Raw genomic sequence first — 22,921 nt, 5'->3', positions numbered from 1 at the left:
GGAGGAGGATAGTATATACCCAAAAATTAAAATGCTTATAATTCACTTCATATATGAACAGTGTGGATATTTTTTCCCTTGTAGATTTAGAGAAGTTTAAATTACTTTAGCCTATAAGTATTTTATGTACATTGATGGAATAAAAAGAATTCTGTAAATGAGGGTAACTTGATTGGCAGAGAAATATCTCATGTAAAGAATTAATAGCAGCCGTGGGCAAACTACAGCCCGCGGGCCGGATTCGGCCCGTTTGAAATGAATAAAACTAAAAAAAAAAAAAAAAAAGACCGTACCCTTTTATGTAATGATGTTTACTTTGAATTTACATTAGTTCACACAAACACTCTATCCATGCTTTTGTTCTGGCCCTCCGGTCCAGTTTAAGAACCCATTGTTGCCCTCGAGTCAAAAAGTTTGCCCACCCCTGGTTTAGAGGGTAGTAATTATGTATTTAGAAAGCAAAAGTTTTATTTGTTTAATTATCTGTGTTCTTATAACATATAATGAGAACTCACTGAAATTTTTCTATACAGAGACTTTGAATTGGTCCCTGAGCTCACTGAACAGTTCTTCTGCTAAACAAATCTCAAATGTGAGATTATACTCTGGGATGTGAGATAACTTTTTGAAGTTATCTGATAAGTTCCTCTAGCCACATTACCACTCTTTATATATTAATTTCAGAGAGGAAAGGAGGGGGAGAGAGAGAGAGAAACATCAATGATGAGAATCATTGGTTGGCTGCCTCTTACACACCCCACATTGGGGATCGGGAATGTGCCCAGATGGGGAATCAGACCCTGACCTCCTGGTTCATAGGTCGGCACTCAACCACTGAGCCATGCTGGCAGGGCCACATTACCACTCTTAAATTAACCTCCAGTTCTTGCCATTCTTGTTTCATAGCCATTTATCTGATTACTAGTCAAGTATTATTTGAATAAGGTTTTCTATGAATAAATCTTTTTTTCATGTGAATTTACTTGGAATAAGAAACATCTTTTTCATATGGAAAGTTAAAAAACCACAGCAGAAAAACATTAATCCTTGCTCTATCCAGATGTTATGCTAGCTGTTGTTGCGACATAAATAGACAAAAAAGGTACAATCCATGACCTTAAAGGACTTAAGGTAGAAACAGATGTATACAAAGACAGGAAGAAGGAAGTAGAGGGAAGGAATCTATCATAGGCTGAATATGCAGTTGTATAGTACTCAATAACCATGTTTTATCTTGCCTTCTTTTATCTAATAATGTAAACAAATGCACACAAAACTTCCAAGTTCTGTAGTTTTTCAATAATTACTAAATGAACATTAAATGTCTAAGATTATGGCAGTCACTAAGGGTAATGCAAAATTAGTTGATACAATTTTGCCTTCTAGAAACTTTTAAGGAAATGAAAAATATTTTACATCTTTGGGCAACTCCATCTTGAGAAGATTGCTTATAAAAACTACTTAATCTTTCCATTTTAGTCAACTGTTTATTTGTAAAAATTAACACAAAATTAATTCTTTACTTTAAATAACAGAAATGCCCCTTTGGCGCCTTATCAATTGTCAATTTACCGAGCAACTTGGAAAAAGAAACAACACATCGATATTGTGCCAATGCCTTCAAACTTCACAGGTATATTTTCAAGTAAACTTTCCTCTTTACTTCCGTAAAATGCATTTGGAATTTTCAGAAATATGCAAGACTGGGAAAAAACTGTATTATCCATGCATTAAAGAGAAATACAATATTGTAACATCACAGGGAATCATATATGTCAGTTGTTTATTCTGGCTAGCATTAGAGTTACCTGGGGGTCTTTTTAAAACTAATGCCCAGGTTTCAGCCCAGTTGAGTTACGTCCTGTCTCTGGATGAAAAGTCTGGGCCTCAGTAAGTTGTACAAGCTCCAAGATGATTGTAATATATATCTGGGGTTGAGAATCACTATTGTTAATAAACCTGTATTCCCAAAATGACTTTTAAGGAAACTTGTCCTTGATTTTATTTATTGATTTCATGATCAACAGAGAATATTACTCTGAACTTGGACATATATTATTAAATTACAGGAGTCCTTTGAGGGTTTTTATCTGCTAAACACTGATATTTTTAATCTGGAAGTCTAGATTTAACTAATAAAAAGGTATTTCTCAACCTGCCAGCTTTAAGGGGCCTCCTGCAGCAGGGAGAATGAAGTGGAATATTTCTGGTTGATGTGGCACTTCTCCCTTGTAAGTAAGTGGCAGGAAAACAACAACAAAAACAACAGTGTGAGGTTGCACCTGCTATGATATTTTTTACCAAAGCATTTTTTTATACATTAAAACTGAGCCTTATATGCAAAGAATAATTGTTACTTTAGTACAGACTTTGAATAAATAAAACTTGGAGTAATGTTGCCATAGATGCATTTCTAACAATTAACAGTTTAAGTTGATCTTGGCTGGGGTTTTTTCTAATAGCCAATAATATCTGGCATATATCTCTTAGCTTATTGGATGTGTGTGGAGTGCAAGTGTATTAAAGTATGCCATTCTGATATTATGTAGCTTTTTCTGAGTTTTATTATTTTTGTATACTTTGGCAGGTTACCTATCCCTCGTCCAGGTGAAGTTTTGGGATTAGTTGGAACTAATGGGATTGGAAAGTCAACTGCTTTAAAAATTTTAGCAGGAAAGCAAAAGCCAAACCTTGGAAAGTACGATGTATGTATTACCACCTTATAAAAAATAGATAGCTTGGGTTGGTTTTGTGAGACTGAAAGAGAGTGTATATGTCATTTTGTTTTGTTTTATTTTGCTTTTGTTAATCCTTACCCAAGGATATTTTTCCATTGATTTTTAGAGAGAGTGGAAGGAAGGGGGAGAGACGGAGAGAGAGAAACATCAATTTGAGAGAGATACATTAATTAGTTGCCTCCCACATGCACCCTGACCAGGACCAGGGATTGAGCCTGCAACTGAGGTAACATGCCCTTGACCAAAATCAAACCTGGGACCCTTCAGTCCACAAGCTAACCAATGGTCTATCCACTGATGCAAACCGTCTAGGGCTGTGTCTTTTTTTTTTTTTTTAAGTTATTTTTAAAATTATTTGTGGAATTAATGCTAAGAAACTATACATAGATGAAACTCCATTTTTTAATTAAAATCTGTTGGTGCTACTTATCTGATTATTCTGAGTTTTATTAAACTGCTATATGAGTTGGTATACCTTGATTTGAAATTAAATCCTCAATATTAAGATTAAGTTAGAAGCCAAAAGTATTCTATTTGGACACATGTTCTATTTTGTGTAACAGTCATCCTCCTTGCAGTTGTATTATTAAATTAAATTCAGGTAATTATATTTATATTTCTAGGATCCACCGGATTGGCAAGAAATTTTGACTTACTTCCGTGGATCTGAATTGCAAAATTACTTTACCAAGATTCTAGAAGATGACCTCAAAGCTATTATCAAGCCTCAGTATGTAGACCAGATTCCCAAGGCTGCAAAGGTCAGTTGCTTTTTAGGAAGAATTTATACTTTATAGATATTGATGGAGATATAAAAAAACATATCAAATTAAAGCAAAGATTGAAGGGATTTTAACATTGAATTTAATTTTAATATTGGAGGAAAACAGTAATGACTGTTTTTGGTATATTATGACAGGGGACCGTAGGGTCTATTTTGGACCGAAAGGATGAAACAAAGACGCAAGCAATTGTATGTCAACAGCTTGGTAAGTGTTTATTTTGTGTATGTGTTTTAATAGGTCCTAAACTTAAATTATAAAACAAATGTCTTTATATGGATTGTTGAAATACTAGAGGCCCGGTGCACAAAAATTTGTGCACTCGGGGGTCCCTCAGCCTGGCCTGTGCCTTCTCGCAGTCTGGGAACCCTCAGGGGATGTCCACCTGCTGCTTAGGCCCGCTCCCTGGGGGATGGGCCTAAGCTGGCAGTTAGACATCCCTCTGGCAGCCCAGGAGCCCTCGGGGGGTGTCCACTTGCCAGCGGGGAGCAGGCCTAAGCTGCAGTCGGACATCCTTAACACTGCTGAGGAGGCAGGAGAGGCTCCCAACACCACCGCTGTACTGGCAGCTATCAGCCTGGCTTGTGGCTGAGAAGAGCTCCCCCTATGGGAGCGCACTAACCACCAGGGGGCATCTCCTGCATTGAGCGTCTGCCCCCTGGTGGTCAGTGTGTGTCATAGTATCCAGTCATTCTGCTGTTAAGGTCAATTTGCATATTACCCTTTTATTATATAGGATGGAGGCCTGGTCATGGGTGGGGGCCAGCTGGTTTGCCCAGAAGGGTGTCCCGGATCAGGGTGGGGGTCCCGTTGGGGTGCCTGGCCAGCCTGGGTGAGGGACTGAGGGCCGTTTTCAGACTGGCCACACCCCCTTCAGGGTGGGGGTCCCCACTGGAGTGCCTGGCCAGCCTGGGTGAGGGGCTGATGGCTGTTTGCAGGCTGGTCACAGCCCCCAGCCACCCAAGCTCCCAGTGGAGGCTGGCTGGAAGCAGGTATCTGGGATTTATTTATCTTCTATAATTGAAACTTTGTTGCCTTGAGCGGAGGCCACAGCCAGCTAGGGCAGGCAGGAAGCTTGGCTTCCTCCATCGCCAGGGCAACCAAGCCTCCTGCTTGCTCTAGCTCTGTGGCTGCTGGCCGCCATCTTGGTTGAGTTAATTTGCATATAGTCGCTCTGATTGGCTGGTGGGCATGGCTTGGGGCATAGCAGAGGTATGGTCAATTTGCATGTTTCCCTTTTATTAGATTAGATATGGGAAATCTCTGGTAGTTGTCATCTTTACTTTTTATTTTGCACAATTTCCAACTGAAATAGTCAAACTCAGAATGACCTACAATATAAATTTTACTTAGCAGAGGTGAAATAAAACTTATAATGTTAAACACAATGCCTCTATGTTCTTTGTAGATCTAACCCATCTAAAAGAACGAAATGTGGAAGATCTTTCAGGAGGAGAGTTGCAGAGATTTGCTTGTGCTGTTGTTTGCATACAGAAAGCTGACATGTAGGTTACCTTATACCTTTTATAGATCTCAATCCTTACTTTAGAGCTTTTATTTGTAATACTGCTAATAAAACGGTGGTTTTGAGAGAAACAATACAAGTAGTATCTAAGATTCTCATTTTGAGGTAAGCTGAAGCAGCTGTGCATCAACTGCCCATTCTACCTGTTCTTCCTACAGGGGGAGAAACTCATTTATTTAGATAAATACTTTACAATTGATGGGGCCCTGAGCTTTTTACTATGAAGTAAGTTGTTTATTATTTAAACTCTCTTTGTACATAAGAAGAATATTTTTTAAGACTTAATTAAGCTCTCTAACAAAGCCAGCAAATGTTTTATAAATACCTCAAGTAGAATAAAAGGTCTTTTAGATAACTCTGAATCAGGGTGGCATGCTATGTGAGAGTAAAAAGGGCCAGTTTCCTTCCTACCTTCCAGTGCCTCTCTCCTCCCCAATACTTCCTGCTCCCATATTCCACGTTTTTGCTCTGGCATCCAAAGCAGGCTAGCTCTCTAGTCTATAATTCTGTGCACTGCCCTCCACTCCAGAAACTTACTTAATGCAACTGACTTCAGCTGTTTAAGAGAAAAGCTCTCTGTATTACTTTGGACTAAATCAGAATATTTTTCACAAGCAGGTAACAATTTGTAAGGTAGCCTAATCTGGGAGTGTCTCTCCATGTTCAATATGCAGTTTGGCTTTTCGTAATTTCTCTTCTGAACAAAATACAGAAGTTTTTACTATTACAGTGTAGACTCCTCGTTAGAATAGGGGGATTTTTGTTGTTGCCAAACATGAACTATATTATAGGGTTTTAAAATAACATGCAAGATAGAATTATGTCATACTTCTCTTTCAAATTATGTTTGCTTTTCTTTTTCATAGTTTCATGTTTGATGAACCTTCTAGTTACCTAGATGTCAAGCAGCGTTTAAAGGCTGCTATTACTATCCGATCCCTAATAAATCCAGATAGGTAAGTACAGATTTGCCATATGCCTGTGTTATTTTTTGGGGGGGGGGAGTTTTACAGATTTCTAAAGATCAATGTCATATACATGTGCATGTTTTCCATGTTGGTTAGGAGCTACCATTTGAATTTACCTTCCTCTAACTAGAATATAGGTTTTTAATGCAAGATACTATGCCTGGTTCCAGGGAACTATGAATGCTCTGAAATGATCTGCAAATTCTGGTACAAATGAATGGGTTTCTGGGAAGCAGATCCTTAGCTCTTACCAGATCCTCAAATGAATGTGTCATTCAGACACACACAGAATTTAGAAAATAAGGATCAACAGGATAATTCCAGTTTTTCAGTGTCTTTCTGAGCACAAGAGAATTCTTAACCTCTGTTAAGTAATCATAACACCCTGTATATAAGGCGTGCTTTTGTAGTTTGCAGAGTTTCTGAATCCATTATCTCATTTGAGCCTCATAGTAATCTTCTAAGTTAGAATAGAATCTTTCAACTATCAGTGATAAAGAAACAAATTTAGTTGGGCCAAATAGCAGCTATAATTTTTACCTTGTACATAGGCCTGGCTCTTTGGGGAATGCAAGAGTATAAAATGTAGTCCCAGTATTCAAGGACTTCACAGCCTGATAAAGAAAATACATAAGCAGTCAAGTTCTAAACCCTAGCTCTTTTTTATAAAATATATTTATATCCCTTTATTATACTGAAATAAAAGTCATAGACAATCTACCTTCACACATAATTTTTTAAAAAATATCAAGTAATGGCCTAACCATAATGAAAAAGTTAGTGATTTATAACCAGCTGACATGTATCTCAATTTGTAAATATTCAGCCAAATCACTACAGTCCGAAATTATCAGACTACAGAACCTTCACTGTAAAAGGATAACGTGTCAAAGCAAATTATATTAACAAAGTGAAGAAAATGGTTGAGTTAGACATTTGCACGTATGTGCTAGGTCTTTGATACAGGGTTAAAATAATCTCTCATGATAAATTGACACCAAGTTAAAAGAAGTATATCTGTATCCTGAAATTCTACATGTCAAAGGACACATTCAGTCTTTCATGCTTTACAAAGATTTGGGAGATCATTATCTTTGGGTAAACAATGAAAAAGAGAGGATGGATTGGAGAAAGAAAAAATAATACAAGGGATTCTCTAGAATTTGACCTCTAATAATATCTTCAGTAAGATTAAAAACCAACAGTTAAACCAAAATTAATTGTAGGGTATAAATTTTCACAGCATAGATTTCTCATCATGGTGCAGATTCCTGTTTTTTTTCCAAATCCTCAGAAAATAGAGTGGTCCTCCTAAGTTATTTTTTACATTTTTTAAATGTTTTTTATTGATTTAGAGAGAGAGAGAGAAACATCAATGAGAGAGAAGCATCTATCGGCTGCCTTCTGCATGGGCCCTATTGGTGATTGAGACCACAACCCATGCATGTGCCCTGACCAGGAATCGAACCAGCAACCTGTTGGTGCATGGATTGATGGTCAACCAGTCAGCCACACGAGCTGGCTTTTTTTTACATTTTGAACTTTTGCATAAGCTCCATTTGAAAGTAAGGAAAACAGGAGGTTTGACCTGATTTTTGTTTTTTCTTTTTAAAGTAAATTAAAAACCACTAGATAATACTGTGTAGCCTTACATTGGGCCTTAAAGATTTTAATGGTAAAAAATAGAGGACTATTCCAGGTAATGGAATATTGCCAACAGAAACATAAGGCAGGGTGAGTACTGGCTCACTAATACTCCCTTTTCATATTAAATTTTCCCCCTACTTTTCATTCCTACTTTTACTACCTGACACCTGGATTACTGTGACAGCTTCCTTTAAGAAAGTATGGTTCTTCTTGCCTGGTTAATCTTCCTGAAGTGATGATTTTTCATATAATTCTTTTATTCTAAAACTGGGCTGTAGCTTCTAGCCATATTTTGCTATTTTTATTTTAATTGAAATAAATTCATTTCTTTAATCAAACTAGTTACATTCTAAGTGCTGCGCATTCCGTGTAGTTAATCGCTACCAGATGGGACAACATAGAACATTTTCATAATCAAGAAAAGTTCTGCTGGATAATACTGTTTAAGAACCTATCATTTTCCCCATTGCCTATTAACATAAGTCCAAATTCCTCATCATTCAACAACTTTATTCAATATCTGTTTGATGGATAACACAAGAGTAAAGATCATTGCAGCCTTCAGGGTGTTTGTGAACAAGTTGTAGGGTACTCAGTACAAGTATTGGATCAGAGTGACAAAAGTTCAAGAATGAGGGAATGAACATTCATTTGACTATAAGGGTCTTCCTACAGAAGTTAGGATTTGAGATGGTAGGAGGGACTTCCAACAAGTGAGGATTTAGGCAGGAGACGTTTTAGAAGATAGAATACCCCTGAAACACACAAATGGAAAAGTGGATTGTTTAGGAAATAATGAAAGACCCATTTTTCAGTATGTCCTATATATAAATGAAGTAAAAATGGTAGCTTCAGTTTTAGAAGGTCTTAAAAGAAAGTCTAATTATGTTATTTGTTTCTTTGGAAACTGAGAGCCATGTCTAGGGACCTGAAGAAAGTGAGTGAGATTTGTCTTTCCCAGCTATATTGGAAATTCTCAGATTCAGGATTCTGTCTGTGATTCTCCATGCATCCCCTACCACAGCCAGCATGGGACAAGTAGAGAGATTGAATGTGTAAGGAGAATAGCATAATAATCAGTTAGGCTACATCTGATTTAAATCTATTAATTGTTTCTGCTTTGTAAAGTTTATTTTAAAATGTATATTAGTAAAATATATTTCTTATATATTTAATATTAACTCTTTTTTCTTTTAGTTTAGGATACCAGTTTGAAATATGAACATTGATAGAGTCATATTTAAAGAAATATTTTATGGCTTTTGTTTAATATGGTCTTTATACTTAATTTTTTGAAAATATATATCTTTTCCTGAAATTTACACTGTGGTTTATAAAAGTTACATAGCAGTTATAATTAAATATAATTTTAATGTTATATATATTGTTACATCTTAAATCTATATTAATTTTCAGATATATCATTGTGGTGGAGCATGATCTAAGTGTATTAGATTATCTCTCTGACTTCATCTGCTGTTTATATGGCGTACCAAGTGCATACGGTGTTGTCACTATGCCTTTTAGTGTAAGAGAAGGTAACTTGCAAAACTGTTTTCACAATGCTGTATTCTCTCTACTCTAATGCTTAAGAAAATGTACTATTGTTGATATTAAGTCCCTCTAATATGACTTATCTAAAACTCTAGTCTCATGAAATTTAATCATGTAACAGAATATATATTTGGTTATATTCATCAGTTATAATACAAAACCTGTATCTTTTTGGAGAATTTTCTTTTGGGGTGGATAGAAATAAACTTGGCAGAATAGTTTTACTATTTATTTATTTATTAATAAATAGTTTTACTATTTATTAAAAGTTTCTTTTATATTTTAGCTTCTGTAGAAACTTTTATATATCATCTTCAACTTCATCTGTGACAGGCCAATACCAGTAGTGAAACTCTTAAAATTCTTTTAGTGCTTATCTTGTTTCAAATGTATGTTATCTATCCTAAGTTTGTAGAATTAGGGCTGCCTAAAAGTCTAATAAGATAGTTTAGTAAGTATATATACTTATGTAAATAAGTATATATTTAGGAACTGACTATAAGTCTAGTAAAATAACTTAGTATATTTTTATGTATTCCTTCTACTTGCAGGAAAGAGGGCCTCTCTGGCCTCTCTTTTCCATGCTCTTCCCTACCTAAGCAAGTTAGACAAAAGTAAAAACTAGCCTACCACTAACTGGCTCCTGAAACAATATCTGTGCACTCTCCATCTGATATGCCTTTTCCTTTTCATTTCTATTTCCTTTCTCTGCTTTCTTTCTTTTATTTTCCTTTATATTTCTTCTCTTTGGCTCTGCCTTCAGCTGACAACCTAGAATACCGAAAAGGACTACTTAGTCCATATTTTTAAAAAATAGCAGTCTATAAGTAATAGTCTTTGTGATACCTAAAGTCCTTTTGGAAAAAGAAATTTCTATTGCATTATACATTTTGCATAAAAAGGTAGTGGTAGCTTTTTTATTTTATAAAAATATATAAATATTTTTTAAAATATATTTTTATTGATTTCAGAGAGAAAGGGAGATAGAAACATTAATGATGAGAATCACTGATCAGCTGCCTCCTGCACACCCCCCACAACCTGCACATGTGCCCTGACTAGAAATCGAACCGTGAACTCCTGCTTTATAGGTCAATGTTCAACCACTGAGCCACGCCGACTTGAGTATCTACTCTAGCATATAGTAGTAGTAGTTCTACAATCTTGTTGAAAATTATGTGGATAATCACTTGTCAATTCTGTTTATGAATGCCTTGTGAAAGGCTTTGCCACTGAAAAAATAATCCCTGGTGAGGTTTTTAATGTGCCTTATGTTAAAACAATTCAAATAGAAAACCACTTAATCTTTCTGCTTTCCTTTAGTAAAACTGAAATTAAAGCAAAATATATAACTCTTTAAACTGTAAAAGTGGTAAGACAAACATTGCAGTAAGAATGTAAAGGTTGATTTATTAATGTTTAATGTTTTGCTCAAAGTCCCTTATTTCTCTGCATCTTCCTTTTACCTTGTAAATTATGCACTTGGACTAAATGTTCACTAAGGTTCCTTTCCTTCAAGTTTATGTTTTTATTTAATTTTTGGTTTTAATTTTTTTAACCTCACATAAAGATTTTTTTAAAATGCTATTTTTGGCAAAATCAATGTATCTCTTCATATGTTCTGTCAGCAAATATTTATTGAACACACCTACGTTTTAGGCTGAGCTTAACAGGCCCCCTGATGTGGCTCTCAGTTCCAGATGAAACAAATAACATTCTTAGACTTCCTTTCAAGACCTTCCAAAACTTCAGCCAGTCTTTCTCTTATTTCTCTTATATATAGCAAATACTGAAAAAGAGTGTTTTTGTTTATTTGTTTCCCAAATAATCCACTTTTTAATTTCTGTGTCTGCCATTATGGATCTTAACAACTTTAGTGTGGAAGGATTCTCATGTATAAGTTAATTTATTTCCAGTTTTTATATCCTGTTAAATGTTTTGTTTTTAATTGATTTCAGAGAGAGGAAAAGAGAGAGGGATACCATCAATGATGAGAAAGTATCATTGATCAGCTGCCTCCTGCATGCCCCCTACTGGGGATCAAGCCCGAAACCTGAGCATGTGCCCAAACCAATCAGGAATGGAACTGTGACCTCCTCGTTCATGGGTCAGCACTCAACCACTGAGTGACACTAGCCAGTCTTTAAAACCTTTTAGATAATGGTGTTTGACTTTGTAAAATGAAGCCAAAAAGTGTCAAATGAAGTTCATTATTATCAATGTTTTAGAAACCTGCAAAAATAATTGGGATAAATGCAGTAAATTATAACCTCAATGTATAATTATAGCTCATGTGAAAATAAATACTCGTAATTTAAATAGTTTATTTAAAAAATTATTCCCCAGCCTGGCTGTCGTGGTTTAGTGGTTAAGCATCAACCTATGAACCAGGAGGTTGTGGTTCAATTCCCACTTGGGGCACATGCCCAGGTTGCTGGCTTGGTCCCCCACAGGGGGCGTGCGGGAGGCAGCCAATCAGTGATTCTCTCATCATTGATGTTTCTATCTCACTCTTCCTTCCTATAAAAATATTTAAAAAAAGGAACTTGTTGCTTTTTTAAAGTTATTCCCCAGACTATTTTATATCATTTTATGTCAATCTATGAAAATAATCCACTTTTACTAGTCATTTTTAGAGAAAAATTACAATTTGTGAGTTAAAAATGAGCAGCAGAAATGGCATCGTATGCTTTTGCATTAAAACTCCTGGGGGAAATATCTTATAAAATCACATCGTAATGAAAGGATGTGCTTTGTATGTGTGTGTATATATATAGGCCACATATATGTGCACGAATTATTTAAACTTTCATTAGATACATAAAACACTGGGTTGTCACTACATGTTACCATAAATCCACAGAAATTAAAAGCCTGTGCTTACAGTGATCCCGAGAGAGCCTGAGGTTTGAACTCTTATGTAATAATTTCTTGCTGTAGAGAAAGTTTTTTTAATTGATCTTTACTAATCTATTGTCAATGATTTTTCAATAGGCATAAACATTTTTTTGGATGGCTACGTTCCAACAGAAAATTTGAGATTCAGAGATGCATCACTTGTTTTTAAAGTGGCTGAGACAGCAAATGAAGAAGAAGTTAAAAAAATGTGTATGTATAAATATCCTGGAATGAGAAAAAAGATGGGAGAGTTTGAGCTAGCAATTGTAGCTGGAGAGTTTACAGATTCTGAAATCATGGTGATGTTGGGGGAAAATGGTAAGTTTTTCTAATTTTATGATATGTGAACATCTGTTTACCTAGTAACTTAATTTTAACTGCTCCATGAAAAACTAAGTTATAGGTCTGGAAGCTGGATTGAATCCATACATTTCTCAGTATAGTTCACATTTTGTAACATTATGTGATTTAATCTCACTGTCATTCAATCAAGTTCATATTATTTTGTCTTATAACCTTCAGTAAAAATAAGATTTTTTTGAAATCTAGTTTCTCTATTTATAAATTGATAGGGCATTTATTCACATAGAATACTGATAAGAAGGAAACAATATTTGCAATTCACAAGCAATCATGTTTTAAATGTTCTTGCACTCTTTCTTTTGGAGATTTTCTTATTTCAAATCCAAACTAGTCTACCTTTGTAAATAGTTCTATTACCAGCACTTTTTAATATTATGTTGCCATCATAAATATAATTATGAGATGAATTTGAGTACCAAATATCTGATATTGCTTTCATCATTTAAAAACAAACACAAAAAAACGTTTGAATGGTATACTATCTATAATAATAAAAGTTAAAAATGAGTTATTGAGCCACAGAGATCAATGGTTCTCTCATCATTGATATGTCTGTCTCTCTCTCCCTATCCCTTCCTCTCTGAAATCAATAAAAACACGTTTTTAAAGTGTCTAGAAAAGGTATTAAGACTATAGTCGTCTATTCATTTTCACTAAGAAAATGCTTTTAAAATCTGATAGGCATCTTTTCCCAAAATGAACCTTTAAAAACCTAATATGCCAATTAGACCGGATGTCATTCCTTCTGGACAAAGCCGCAGCGGGCAGGGGTCGCGGTAGAGGACCCCCGGCCGTGGCGGTGGTGGGCAGAGGCCAGGGCCAACACCCTTGCACAAATTTTGTGTATTGGGCCTCTAGTAGCTTATAAAGCTGTGGAAGAACATTTTTATGAGGGTTGTTCAATGTATCAGCCTTTAGTTAATGAAGGAATTTTGAACTGGGTTGCAATTAACTTAAATATTTCATGTAAATGGTCTTCATAATGATGGTATAAATTATACTATTCTGTCTTAATAAATTATATGCATTGACATTTTAGCTAAATATCATATTTTAAAAAGTAGCCAAAGTCTAATACTTAGGCCTATCATTTATTAAAGTGGTCATTATTAGTTTTAACTAGTTTATATTCCTCCTAATTAGTTTAGAATGATACTTGAGAGGTGAATCATGAAAGTATTTCTCTGCATGACCTTCAGAATTCAGTAGTGTCAGTGTATATCTTTAAAACTAATTTCTCAATTAAAACCCAGTAGTACAGAGTGATTTACACTAAATGTGGAGCATCTTTCAAGTCAATTTGTTGTATGTTGTGTTGCCAGGTACTGGTAAAACGACATTTATCAGAATGCTTGCTGGAAGACTGAAACCTGATGAAGGAGGTACTGTTGTAATCTTGATTCCTTTTATTCAGTTCTACATAGTAAATGTTAAAGATCTGGGCAGTGTTCAGTGTTTTATTTATTTGCATTATTTTGCAGGAGAAGTACCAGTTTTAAATGTCAGTTATAAGCCACAGAAAATCAGTCCCAAATCAACTGTGAGTTATTCTGTTATTTGGTTATTAAAGTTTATACACACACACACACACACACACACACACACATACATACGTACACATAAACATATATATAATGTTAATCTTTTCTATATCAAAATTCAAATTAGTTTCTGTACAGTTTTATCAAAAAGTGTCTAGAGTCCAGCCAGCGTTGCTCAGTGGTTGAGCCTCGATATATGAACGAGGTCATAGTTCGATTCCCGATCCGGGCACATGCCCTGATTGTGGGCTTGATCCCCAGTAGGGGGCATGCAGGTGGTGGCCAATCAATGGTTCTCTCATCATTGATATGTGTCTCTCTCTCCCTCTCCCTTCCTCTCTGAAATCAATAAAAACATATGCTTTTAAAGGTCTAGAAAAGGTATTAAGACTATAGTCGATTCATTTCCACTAAGAAAATGCTTTTAAAATCTGATAGGCATCTTTTCCCAAAATGAACCTTTAAAAACCTGAAGTAGTGTGCTGCAAATAACATGATCAAGAAAGTGAAAAGGCCTCTCACAGGATGGAATAAGCTGTTTGTAAATCATTTATCTCAAATATATAAAGAACTCTTAAAACTAATTTAAAAATAAACAACAGATTTGAATATGCATTTTTCCAGAGAAGATATACAAATGCTCAATAAGCACATTAAAAGATGCTCAGCATCATTAGTCATTAGGGAAATGAAAATCTAAACCACAATGTAATAACCACTTCACACCCACTGGGATGACTTTAAAAAAAGAAGTATTGGTGAAATATGAACCTCATACATTGCTGGTGGGAATGTATAATGGTGCAGCCACTTTGAAAACCAACTTAGCAGTTCCTCAAACAATTAAACACAGTTACATACGAACCAGCACTTTCACTCCTAGATATATCCCCAAGAGAAATGAAGACTATCTGAACACAAGAATTTGCACACAAATACATTATTCATAATAGCCAAAATGTGGGAAATAACCTAAATGTCCATCAGCTGATGAATGGAATAAACACTGTGTATATCCAAAAAATTTAATGTTATTCACCCATAAAAAGAAATAAAATACTAATACATGTTGTAATATGGATGAACCTTGAAAACATGAAGTTAATCTCTAGTTTCTGCAGGTGTTGTAATGAACTTCTTGACTACAATATCCATACTCAGTACCTCAACACTCTCTTAGGTCTATTTGAGGTGGCTTAGCGTACAATAAAAAATTTTACCATTGATACTTTCTATAAAGCTTACCTTTTTAAAAAATATTTTTTTTTTATTGATTTCAGAGAGGAAGGGAGAGATATAAACATCAATGATAAGAATCATTGATCAGCTGCTTTCTGCACACCTCCTACTGGGGATCAAGCTCGCAACCCTGGGCATGTGCCCTGACCGAAAATCGAACATGACCTCCTGGTTCATAGGTCGATGCTCAACCACTGAGCCACACCAGCCCGGCTAAGCTTACCTTTTAAGTTCGCAAACTCAGACCTCTCCAGAAATAATCAGCAGTGCATCTTAAGATTCATCCTATCAGTTTGTATTATCTTACTGATACATTGACCTTGAGAATTATTCCTACTCTCAATGACTTCTCCCCTGAAACATTCATCATTTATTACTTTCAAATTTCAAGATTATTGCTTTTCTTTTTATTGTTGGACATGATGGGTTTAATGTAAAATTTTCAGAACATGCCATAGATGACAGATAAGCATAAAAACACCATTGATATCTGTTGGTGGCAAATTGACATAGTTTTGCTCTGGAACTTAACTTTGTTACAATTCATAATTAGAGTAGTTCTGTACTAAAATAAAATTTCAATATTTATCCATTAAAAACAGGGAAGTGTTCGACAATTACTACATGAAAAGATACGAGATGCTTATACTCATCCACAATTTGTGACTGATGTAATGAAGCCTCTGCAAATTGAAAACATCATCGATCAAGAGGTACTCTAATTTTTTTGTTATTTTATTATTTTAAACTGGATGTCTCTAAATGGTTTGCTAACCTTCTCCAAATAGGTACAGACATTATCTGGTGGTGAACTGCAGCGAGTAGCGTTAGCTCTTTGTTTGGGCAAACCTGCTGATGTCTATTTAATTGATGAACCATCTGCATATTTGGATTCTGAACAAAGATTGATGGCAGCTCGAGTTGTCAAACGGTAATGACCTCATGAAAGTATTTTTGGTTATGTGTACTGGCATACAGCTGTGCTTAATATAGCATTTGAATATTTGATTATATAAAACTGTGATTTTGCAATTATGTGTTTTAGTTTCATACTCCATGCTAAGAAGACAGCCTTTGTTGTGGAACATGACTTCATCATGGCCACCTATCTAGCAGATCGAGTCATTGTTTTTGATGGTGTTCCATCTAAGAACACAGTTGCAAACAGGTAAAACTACTTTCTAAAATATTCAGCCTAATTATAACTTTTAATAATTAGAAAGTTATTTAAAATTTTCCAATAAGCTTATAAACACTACTCATACTATTTTTTTTTTTTAGTCCTCACCTGAGGATATGGTTTTTTTAAATGATTTTTAGAGAGAGGGGAAGGCGAAGAGAGAAACATTCCGTTGGTTGCCTACCATACTCGCCCTGACTGGGAATCGAACCCACCCACTACCTTTTTAATATATGGGACAAAGCCCCAACTAACTGAGCCACCTGGGGACTCAAACCATTTTAATTTTTAAGAAGGAAAGATAGCCAGAAATAGAAATTATACACTGACATCCAAGATTATTCACATGGAATACTGGATGGGATCCGGCAGAATCGTTTTCAGACAATGTATAGAACTCCTGGCCCAGGGGGATAAGCATATAGAGTTCTGAGCCTCTCACTTTTTTTTTTTTTTTTTTTATATAATATATATTTTATTGATTTTTTATAGAGAGGAAGGGAGAGGGATAGAGAGTTAGAAACATCGATGAGAGAGAAACATCGATCAGCTGCCTCCTGCACACCTCCTACTGGAAATGTGCCTGCAACCAAGGTACATGCCCCCGACCAGAATCGAACCTGGGACCTTTCAGTTCGCAGGCTGATGCTCTATCCACTGAGCCAAACCAGTTAGGGCTCGCCTTTTCATTTATGTTAAGTTTTACCTGCATTATGTGGATTTCCGAAACACATTAGGATTCCGAATTTGCAATAACCTTGAAAACGATACGTGTCACATAGGATATATAAAGATCAATCCACATAGGTTACATGATTGTGGTAAAGGTCACAGTAGACCCCAAATGTAATGATTTTACTATTTCTCTTTTTTTCCTATCATTTTTCTCCTTACTGGCTTGAGAGCATTTGTAATGTAGAGAAGCCTAACATATAAGGTTGACCCATATGAAATTACTATATTCAACCATTGTCGACCCATAAAAACAGTAATTTTATGTGATTCCAACATAACATTTTCTGGATTAGGGAGGAATGGAGTTGCTATTTGAATAATTCATTCATGAAATACAAGTATCTCCCACTGGCAGTCGATCGAAGACAGGGGGACGGGAGCACACCGGGTTTGCCGCTCCGGCGGCGCCCGGCCCACACCCGCTGGCGGTCGGTCGTGGTCGGTCGAAATATAAGTATCTTACTAAACTTTCCAGAATTCCATTATTTTCATTTTAAATTTATACATCAATTACTGATTAGGGACATTTCTTAGGCCATATAAGGCTTATTTATTCAAATAATGATCCTCTTTGTATTTATGTTTATAAAATGTTCCACATATGTGATGTGATTTAGCATGATTTAGGATGAATAAAGCAGACATTTTAAAAGTTCTTATTACTAGAAATCATTATGTTGTACAATACTCCCTCCAGTGCCTAATTTCCAACATAAATATTACCTTTTCTGTTAAAGTCTTTTCTCCCCTAAAAATGTCAGATTTGAAATTCTGTAATTTCCTAATTAATGATCTTTGCTTTTCTGTAGTACTTCTTAAATGTTTTTTTCCAGATCAGCAACAAGTTAAATTAAGTTTTGCACAAAAATATTATAGCCAAACTATAGAGAACACACGAAGACATTTCAGAACATAGAGTTTATAATATGCTGTGGTTATACTACTATCCAGATGACTTAGGATTGGGGAGTTAGAGGGAACAGTGATTCTTTATCCCAAAAAGTTAAATTTGAGGGGTAGAATGTAATAAAAATTGGCCTTATTTTTCTTCTAGTCCTCAAACCCTTTTGGCTGGCATGAATAAATTTTTATCTCAGCTTGAAATTACATTCAGAAGAGATCCAAACAACTATAGGCCAAGAATAAACAAACTCAATTCTATTAAGGTATGTAGAAAAACTATCTTAAATCTTGGATAACTCAAGGCATGTTTCAAATTAAAATCTGTATTATATTTTATTAATTCCAAGAGTCATGCTTTTCATATTTTAATACCTGGTGGCATACTTAAGTTTTACAGGCAGCAATTGGGATGTGGCTGCCATTGCTACCTGAACTCCTGCAGAGCTGTTCATGTCATCCGAGTTGTACCCACTCTTGTACCACCTGTGTTAATTGCCATTTAACTGCCTTCAGAAAGATTACACTAATTCACCAGTGAAACAAGTTTTTAAGAATACCTTAATCAGTTTGGTGTTTTTTTTGTGCATGCATAGGAACAACATAATTAAAATATATAGTTTGTCTAAATAAACTCCTTCAATGATCATAAAATTCTAAACAATGGAAAAATATTTTGTCAGTTTAATTGGCACTTTTTCTTTCCTTGTGGTATCTAAAATAATTGTGCCACCTACACTTGATGTAGTCTGTGAAATACCATTTGTTTCTGTGAAATACCATTTGTTATCAGAAGGCAATAATCTCTTGGTCACTAAAAATTCATTTTTAAAATGAGTTTAAAAAAAACACCATTTGTTTTCATATCCCCTGCAGAGCCTCTTTAAAATGCTGCTTACATTTTGTGGTCTCTGGCTATCATAATACTTTAGAAACTGTAGAAGTATGTTATACATCGTACCTGTAGCAATCACTAGATTTTATTGTTTTGTACTCTGCTAGCTTTATGACTTAACCATTAGTTTTTGGAAGGCAGAGACAAAGTCATCGTACACATCATGTTGCCTTTAGCCTTCTGTGTTTTATTTATGGCTGTTGCTCACTGGCCAGGAGAATGAAATGACAGATTTCAGTTTTGGAAAACATTAAGCAGAAAAGAGGACCTAAATTCTAGAACATTGATTATGGAGAACTTATTTTTCCTAAGAATTTCTGCTGAAGTATTATGAACACGGTTTTTTATTTTCTGTGTTTAGTTCCCCCCCCCTCCCCCTTTATGAACACTGTACTGTTTTGTTTTGTTTTTGTTTTTGTTTTTTGGGTTTTTTTTTGCAGAAATGTATGGTTTGGTTCTCTCTGCCCACTCATCGCAGTCATACCTTAACCCTAGTAAGTGAGCAGCTAGGCAAATAGGTAGATGGGTCATCATTACTGGCCAGTCAGGAAAGAGCACTGGGGACATTTTTACATATTTTGTGTAATAGGCAGTTCTCAAACCAACAATATGGACCTTTTGTACCAGGAGCTTAAAATGATGAAAATGGAATTTAATAATTTTCCTGGAAACAGTATTTTTCATGGCAACTTTATAAGTATTTTATGTGAAGGGCTTTGCTTGACGTGAACCAAGGGAAGTGTTCTGTAGTACGGATGGGGAGCAGAGGTAGTAATCTTGCTTCTAAGTCATGGACCCAGGAATATCCAGAAACAGACCTGAGTGCAGAGGAGATTGTAACTATTGTAAACAATGCTAAGTAATACTGTGAGTGAAAGTCTTACCTCTACATGTAGGAGAATGGTGTTGATTTTTGTTCCTTCTCTATTTTATTTCTTAGGATGTAGAACAAAAGAAGAGTGGAAACTACTTTTTCTTGGATGATTAGACTGAATCTGACAATATCGATAAACCATTTATTAAAAGAAACATTGGGATTTTTGTCATATAAAACTTTAATCAGGTTTAAAGTCCCACATACTCTAGAGCCTGAAGTAGAATTTACTTATTGTAACATAAGCCAGTTGTATTGTAAATTGTAGTCTGAACCACAAAAAACATGCCACTTTTCTGTTCTTGATGATAAGGCCCTTTTTGCCTCTTAACATTCTAAAATGAACACATTTCAAGCTATATTAATTACCTCCAAACTTTAATGATGTATGGGAAGATTTTTCAGTGGATGTACTATATTCATGTACCAAATGTTGACCAGTGTTGCCCCCTTTTAAAACTCTTGAAAAAGGTTTCTGTACTTACTTACATAGTTTGCCACGTATGTCAATATAATGAACTGCCCTTCTTTTAAAGTTGGTCTAAGATTCCACTGATGAAATTTGATAAATAAATATTAGGATTATATTTGTTTTCAGTCTTTGCACTATATTATCAGTGTGTTTAGACTTTCAAAAGATCATCATCTACAAACCACCACTGTCAGAAATTGCTGTTACCAACTTAATCATTGCTTACAATTTTTGGTACTTTTGAATATCTTCATAAAAATCATTTCAATATCCCCCAACTTTCACCAAGAAAACAACCTAACTTCACTTTGATATACTCAGCTTAGCATTCCATAAGATTCTATATTCTGTAGTTGCTCTCAAGGTAATGGTTCTCTAAACATACCTTTTTATAATCACTAATTAAAGATTTAGGAAAATGCATTATAAAGAATGCTTGCTTCCCTTAAAAGTACAGGCTCAAAAATCTCTCAAGTTGGTGCCTAAGCAATTATATATTTGTAAGTTTCCACAGGTTTCTGGTGGGCAGCCAAGAACTGTGAGCCACTTATCTAAAGGCAACATTAATTCAAACACTCCCCAGACAGCAATACAAAGTATCCCTGTACCAAATACACTTAATTCTAAGTTTGGATATAGAGCAGTGATGGCGAACCTATGACACGCATGTCAGGTGACACACGAACTCATTTTTTTGGTTGATTTTTCTTTGTTAAATGGCATTTAAATATATAAAATAAATATCAAAAATATAAATCTTTGTTTTACTATGGTTGCAAATATCAAAAAATTTCTATGTGACACGGCACCAGAGTTAAGTTAGGGTTTTTCAAAATGCTGACATGCCGAGCTCAAGAGGTTCGCCATCACTGATATAGAGGATATTATGTGCATCTATTTCACTCTTTTTTTTTTCTTTTGTTTAGTTTTGGATAATGCAAAGCAAGAGTTCTAATATTTTATCCAAGTCCTCAGTTTGAGCAATAGAAACCTCTAGTGTGAAACCACGTTCAGTTTATACTTCTAATTTTATTTTTTAAAATATTTTTATTGATTTCAGAGAGGAAGGGAGGAGGACAGACAGATAGAAACATCAATGATGAGAGAATCATTAATTGGCTGCCTCCTGCAGGCCCCACATTGGGGATCGAGCCTACAACCTGGGCATGTGCCCTGACTAGGAATCAAACCATGACCTCCTGGTTCATAGGTCAAGGCTCAACCACTGAAACAACCAGCCGGGCATAAGTTCTAAAAAATTTATCCAAGTCCGAGTTCTCAGTTTGAGCAATAGGAACCTCTAGTGCAGTGGTTCTCAATCTTCCTAACGCCTCGACCCTTTAATACGCCGGGTACTCATATGTGACCATATCTGCATGTGGGCGGACCCACCTGGAGACCGATAGAGGAGCGGTGTCTCGGTTCCTAAGACCATCGAAAATATGTGTTTTCCGATGGTCTTAGGCGACCCCTGTGAAAGGGTCATTCGACCCCCAAAGGGGTCGTGACCCACAGGTTGAGAACCGCTGTTCTAGTGTGAAACCACTTCCAGTTATGCTTCTGACTAATGCAATGAACTGGAACTACCATGCTATAAGTGAGGGAAAGAGTTTACTAAATGAATTAATGGAGCAAGCAAACTAGAGGAAGGTATTTGAAATTATTGAACAGACTAAATTTAGTTACTTGAAACAAAGCTTTGATTGATACGCAAATTGGACAAAAAAGTATAACTGGGCCCCATTAGGCATTTAAAATTAATATATAAACTAGAAGCCCAGTGCATGAAATTCATGCACTGGTACGAGTCCCTAAGCCTGGCTGGTGATCAGGGTCGATCTTTGGGATGACCAACGGGGCAATTGGGGGGCCCCGCTGGTACCCACCTTGGCCGGCTTGGCACCCCCCACTTGCCAGCCCCTACCCCCCAAGGGCGATGCAGGGGTGGCACCAGCCCACTCACCGGCCAGCACTGCCGCCAGTCACCTCCCTCGGTAGGGTGACCAGCGGGACAATCGGGGGCCCCTGCTGGCACACGCCTTGGCTGGCCTGTGGGCTGGAGACAGCTCCCGCGTTTAGCATCTGCCCCCTGGTGGTCAGTGTGCATCATAGTGACCGGTTGTTCTGCAGTTTGGTCGATTTGCATATTAGGCTTTTATTACATAGAAATACATATTTGTGAAAAATTCAAATGCACCGAAATCTATGGAATAAAAAGTTATGATCTCCCTTCACATTACCCTCCCAAAGGTTACCAGTGTTAATATGTAAAGGGCTTGTATTGTATATAAATGGGATTATACTAAAATATGTAGTGCCTATTTTTAAGGGTAGGTTAAATTTGTGAATGTTTATTTCAAAAAATTGAATAAAATAAGCCAAAAGCTATTTTTATTTACTGATTCCGTATTCTGTCCTAAAGAATATACAATATATAGAGCACAGTTCTACCTACCTACTGCTTATGACAGAATATGTATTACATTTTTCATGCAGATGAAAATTTAAAAACATAGCTGTTCCTTAAAATTTTGTGGCAATAGAAATGGGCCTACAGTTGCTAACAAAAAAAATTTTTCTATAAAATCAGTATTACCAACTCAGAAACAC

At 35.8% G+C, this 22,921-nt stretch overlaps 1 protein-coding gene across 2 annotated transcripts in view; it reads left to right on the top strand.

The window, feature by feature from the left end:
• ABCE1 (ATP binding cassette subfamily E member 1) overlaps nt 1–20,436 on the top strand; it is a 28,724-nt gene extending 8,288 nt beyond the window's left edge. For both annotated transcript variants that reach the window (XM_081091008.1, XM_081091009.1), the window contains exons 4-18: nt 1,536–1,633; nt 2,588–2,705; nt 3,362–3,499; nt 3,658–3,727; nt 4,929–5,025; nt 5,912–6,001; nt 9,077–9,198; nt 12,209–12,430; nt 13,798–13,857; nt 13,957–14,015; nt 15,858–15,968; nt 16,044–16,186; nt 16,301–16,423; nt 18,225–18,336; nt 19,906–20,436. In XM_081091008.1, the coding sequence (XP_080947134.1) occupies nt 1,536–1,633; nt 2,588–2,705; nt 3,362–3,499; nt 3,658–3,727; nt 4,929–5,025; nt 5,912–6,001; nt 9,077–9,198; nt 12,209–12,430; nt 13,798–13,857; nt 13,957–14,015; nt 15,858–15,968; nt 16,044–16,186; nt 16,301–16,423; nt 18,225–18,336; nt 19,906–19,953 (1,611 nt within the window). In that variant the 3' untranslated portion in view covers nt 19,954–20,436. The remainder of the gene's footprint in view (nt 1–1,535; nt 1,634–2,587; nt 2,706–3,361; nt 3,500–3,657; nt 3,728–4,928; nt 5,026–5,911; nt 6,002–9,076; nt 9,199–12,208; nt 12,431–13,797; nt 13,858–13,956; nt 14,016–15,857; nt 15,969–16,043; nt 16,187–16,300; nt 16,424–18,224; nt 18,337–19,905) is intronic.
• The last annotated feature ends 2,485 nt before the right edge of the window (nt 20,437–22,921 follow it).

This window comes from Myotis nattereri (genome assembly GCF_964212035.1).
Source record: "Myotis nattereri genome assembly, chromosome: 5".
NCBI lineage: Eukaryota > Metazoa > Chordata > Mammalia > Chiroptera > Vespertilionidae > Myotis > Myotis nattereri.
Note: the sequence above shows the minus strand (reverse complement) of the source record. Positions and strands in the feature narration are given on the sequence as shown.